Raw genomic sequence first — 4873 nt, 5'->3', positions numbered from 1 at the left:
ATTCCACAAGTGTACGAAGTAATATGTTCATTAGAGTCCATTGTCCCGTTGTACTTCGATATATCGGGCATGCGAAACTAATTGGGAATGGGCATTGGAGCCACACTCGAGGGGAAAGATTTTTGTATTAATATTTTGGCATCTAGGCCCTTCAAAACTGGAGGTGCTCCCGGTATTTGGTCCATCCGGGAGTTATAAGTTTCCACATTTTTATCGTTGTCTTCTATCCTCTTTTCTCGTGAATCGATTCTTTTAGTCAGTTCCTCGAGCATTTTCATTATTTTGGGGTCAGTCCCCGTATCGCTTTTATTGGGCCTTTCAAGCACAGGTTCATGCTGTGTGTTTACTGGTTCGGCGGTGTTAGGAGTCCTGTTCTGACTTTGAAGCTGAGCGATGGCAACTTACCGAGCTTTCAACATCTCGAAGAGGCTGACTCCTCCTTCTTCCGATCTTCGTGTTTCCTGGCCTCCAGCCTGGGCTTTCCTATGTCCATTCCCTACGGGGCCTGTGCCTGCTTCCATGTTTAGGGCATTGTGGGAGCTGATATCAACTAGCTCCATGTTAGGCACTCCCTCCGGGTTTACGAGTGGTACACCAAGCCCTATGCCGCTGTTTTCTCCAAGTCCCTCACTGTCATGAGCAGGTGCATTTTGTGTGGTAGACATATTTTGTCCTGAAATCAAGAAAACTTTGACAAGAAAAAGTGTGAAGAATAACGTGTGTTATTAGAAAACTAGCACTAAAATAATCACTATTATCTTTAGACCCACGGTGAGCGCCAAACTGTTTACCTAAAAAAAATGTGAGTAACAATTAAAGATATTTTGTGGTTTTAAAGATACGTGATTTATTCTAATACTAGTGATTATACAAGTAATATTGAGCTTAAGTAAGAAGGAATAATGAACCAGATTGATGTTGTTGAGACAGTAGGAGGCCTCGAGCTCGTCTATCCGGAGACCTCGATGTCAGCTAAGACCGATAAAGTATGAACAATAAAGTAAAGGCAATAAAGCTGAAGAGTAATTGCTGAGCACGTTAAACAAGAGAAGAATAAGAATGTTCTATTGCAATGAATGATTTGATGCCTTAGAAAATGATTGGGGTCCTCTTTATATAGGAGGAAAAAACCCCAATATAGTACATTCCTCATAAAAGTAAAGGATTCTATTGGTACAGGTGTATAACAGCCTAGTACGAATCTGTACCATTTCGTACAACCCTTATCCTAAAATTAATGCCCAGGTCCACGTGTCCTTGACAAATTCCCGCTCTTTCTTGATTGACTTCGAGATAATGCTGCCCTCGATGCAATCCATGTCAGGCACTCGATCAGCTTCCTCGAGGTAGGTGTCCCTTAGCCGGATACGGCACCCACTTCGAGTCTCCCGGACTCGAGCCTTTAGTCCGATTTAAGACTTCAAAATCATACTCCTCGATTTTGACCGTATACAAAAATTTTATATTATCAGGGTTTAACGGTTTAATACAATGTAACTCTTACATACAGCCGAGGAAAAAATCTTTTATTACTTTATTAATAATTAAAAAGGTCCAGATATTAGAACTAATTAAATTATGGCAAATTATTTTTTAGACTAACATATGCAAATAAATTTAAACTGTTGTAGTTTGATTTTATTCAAATTTACTCTTTTTTCCATAATAAGTGGCCGGTGCTCTAATTAGTAATGCACGTTGTTTTAAAAGATTATAACTTTTATGCTTTGAAAGTGTAAACAATTTTAATTAGTATATTTTCACTTATAGGTAATTAACAAACCTTATTTTTAAATTTATTAATCTCACTTTTTATGAACATTATATGTAAATATCATCTAAGATAGCATTTCTTTTTTACACGGTCAAATGTGTACGAGTTATAAGCTCCATATAAATACTATTTTCTTTGTCCTAATTTACATGACACAATTCAAATTTCGAGAGTAATTTTTTTAGTTTTAATAGTGAATTCGAACTTATGTAGAAGGTACTATAAGCAACAAGATTTAATAATTTAAAGTATTTAAAAGACATAAAAAATTAATATCAAAGGAAAACTTGTTTGGCTTTCATGATGCATAAATTGAGACAGGAGAAGAACTTCTTCTCCTCTGGACAAACCATCACCGGCCGCAATTATTCGTCACGCGATTGCTTGCTTGTGGTACTAACATATCTTCCTACTTTGCTACTACCGTGACATACCATGTATATATATATATAAAGGACATCTATCCGTAGACTTCTATTAACCACACACATCCCAACCAAGACTATTATTCACCTCTATTCTTATACAAAAAAACTCCAGTAACCCCACCACTCCTCCCTTCCACTGATTACTACCTTTCCCTTTTGTCGTAATTGCTGTCAGAAACCAAAACTCATTATGAAGACTACAACTAGTACTAGTATTTTTTTCTTCATTCTCTTGCATCTATTTCTGCTACTATCATGTCACCGGCCGAACTTCGCTTCCGCCGCTGGTGGCAAATGGAACTTACTAATGCCAAACATCGGCATTTCAGCCATGCACATGCAACTCCTTAACAACGACAAAGTCGTCATTTTCGACCGTACTGATTTTGGTCACTCCAACATTTCATTGCCCTATGGAAAATGTCGCAATGACCCAAATGACACCACCTTACAAATTGACTGCACTGCTCATTCTGTTGAGTACAACACTGTCACCAACTCTATACGTCCGCTTATGGTCCAAACTGATGTTTGGTGCTCCTCTGGTGCTGTATTTCCTGACGGCTCTTTAGTACAAACTGGTGGATTCAATGATGGTGAGAAAGTTGTAAGAGTTTTCAAACCATGTAATGGTAATAATACTTGTGACTGGCAAGAAATTCAAGGTGGTTTGGCTCAAAGAAGATGGTATGCTACAAACCATATATTACCAGATGGTAGACAAATTGTCATTGGTGGTCGTCGTGCTTTTAATTATGAGTTTTATCCTAAACCTGCTTCAGCTTATAAAGCATACAGTTTGCCATTTCTTGTGCAGACAAATGATCTTAAAATTGAGAATAATTTATACCCCTTTGTTTTTCTAAATGTGGATGGAAATTTGTTCATTTTTGCTAATAACCGAGCTATCTTGTTTGATTATACTAAGAACGTGGTGGTGAAAAATTTCCCTCAAATACCAGGTGGCGACCCGAGAAGTTATCCTAGCACTGGTTCTGCTGTTCTTCTTCCATTGAAGAATTTACAAACACAACAAATTCAAGCTGAGGTTTTGGTATGTGGCGGAGCACCAAAAGGTTCATATATCAGTGCTCAAAATGGTAACTTTCTTGCTGCTTTGACTACGTGCGGGCGGATCGGAATAACCGACCCGAATCCACAATGGACTATGGAGAACATGCCACTGGCTAGGACAATGGGTGACATGTTGATTTTACCAAATGGGAATGTGTTGATCATTAGTGGAGCAGCCACGGGCACTGCTGGATGGGAACTTGGGCGGGACCCGGTTTTGAAACCCGTGATTTACCGACCCGACAATCCCTTTAGTTCTCGATTTGAGATCCAGAACCCGAGTACCATACCAAGAATGTACCATTCAACAGCTACTTTACTTCGAGATGGTCGGGTTCTTATTGGTGGTAGTAATCCACATATATATTACAACTTCACAGGAGTTCTTTTTCCTACAGAACTAAGCTTGGAGGCATTTTCACCATCCTATTTGGATCCAGAATCGGAATATTTACGCCCACAGATCATTTCACCCGCTTCGCAATATACAATCGGGTATGGGCAACGGGTGCCGGTTCGGTTTAAGGTTTCTGGGCGGGTAAACAGAAATTTGGTCACGGTAACAATGGTTGCACCAGGATTTAACACACACTCATTTACTCAGAACCAAAGATTACTTGTACTAGCAAGTGAAAATGTGAAACTACTTGGAGAAAAAGCCTACCAAATAAATGTGGTCACTCCCAATTCGGCTACATTAGCCCCACCTGGATACTATCTACTCTTTGTGGTTCATCAAGATATACCAAGTGAAGGAATTTGGGTCAAAATCCAGTGAACATAACAAATTCTTTATTCTCCATAATTTTTTTTGGTTTTTTCTTCCTTCCCACACATATATACACGCATATTGAAAGAGGCGTTTAAAACATCTTTACAGGTTATCATTTTTATAATAATGTTAATTATAGACATTTTCTGCTCTTTTTTTTGGATAATCTTTTGTAGGATTGATGGATATTTATTTTTTTGATTTAATCAAATTGTTCCTTTACTATAGTAAAATACTTCTTGAATTTATTGAGTATTTTGACAACTATGCGGTGGAATGGCAGAGGTGGGTTGGACCAAAATGTACATGCTTCTTTCTTCCAAGCTTTCAATTGCTTGTCCCATAAAAATATGGAATTAATGTTCACTGCAATAAATCGAATGAACTACGTAGCTTGTCCTATTCTTTGTACTTTGAGCTTTATCTAAGATCTAACTAAAGTTAGAAAGAATATCTATACATATAGATCTGATCAAATTCCTTTTCCTCGTCTTAGTATTAAGACCTGAAATTCTGAAAAGATAGATAAATTATGTCCGTTTATTCACCTGAAAACTAATTACTCTACTAATCCATAACACCAGATTTGATAAAAGAAAAAAGTGCAAACTTCAATCAGAGAGAAAGAGACAGATAGAGAGAGATTTGATAAAAGAAAAAAGTGCAAACTTCAATCAGAGAGAAAGAGACAGATAGAGAGAGAAGGAACTTAATGTGCGTGTTGTAATGCATAAAAATAAGAACTAGATTCTGGAGCCAATGGTTAAATTTCCATATATTTTGTAGCCAATTATTCGAAAATTGGAGGAAAATGAGTTTACCAAG

General features: G+C 37.6%; 1 protein-coding gene across 1 annotated transcript; it reads left to right on the top strand.

The window, feature by feature from the left end:
• Nucleotides 1–2143: 2143 nt before the first annotated feature.
• LOC107775657 (aldehyde oxidase GLOX-like) lies at nucleotides 2144–4294 on the top strand. Its single transcript, XM_016595406.2, has one exon. It carries the CDS (start codon nucleotides 2393–2395, stop codon nucleotides 4052–4054), a length of 1662 nt encoding a protein of 553 aa, XP_016450892.1. The 5' UTR covers nucleotides 2144–2392; the 3' UTR covers nucleotides 4055–4294.
• The last annotated feature ends 579 nt before the right edge of the window (nucleotides 4295–4873 follow it).

The sequence above is a fragment of the Nicotiana tabacum genome, chromosome 20 (assembly GCF_000715075.1).
Source record: "Nicotiana tabacum cultivar K326 chromosome 20, ASM71507v2, whole genome shotgun sequence".
Classification (NCBI taxonomy): domain Eukaryota; kingdom Viridiplantae; phylum Streptophyta; class Magnoliopsida; order Solanales; family Solanaceae; genus Nicotiana; species Nicotiana tabacum.
The sequence above is the reverse complement of the archived record's forward strand: the minus strand, read 5'-3'. Positions and strand labels throughout refer to the sequence as shown.

What these genes read in the sequence shown, in the direction of transcription:
- LOC107775657 (XM_016595406.2), top strand. Translation starts at nt 2,393, where the DNA reads ATGAAGACTACAACTAGTACTAGTATTTTTTTCTTCATTCTCTTGCAT.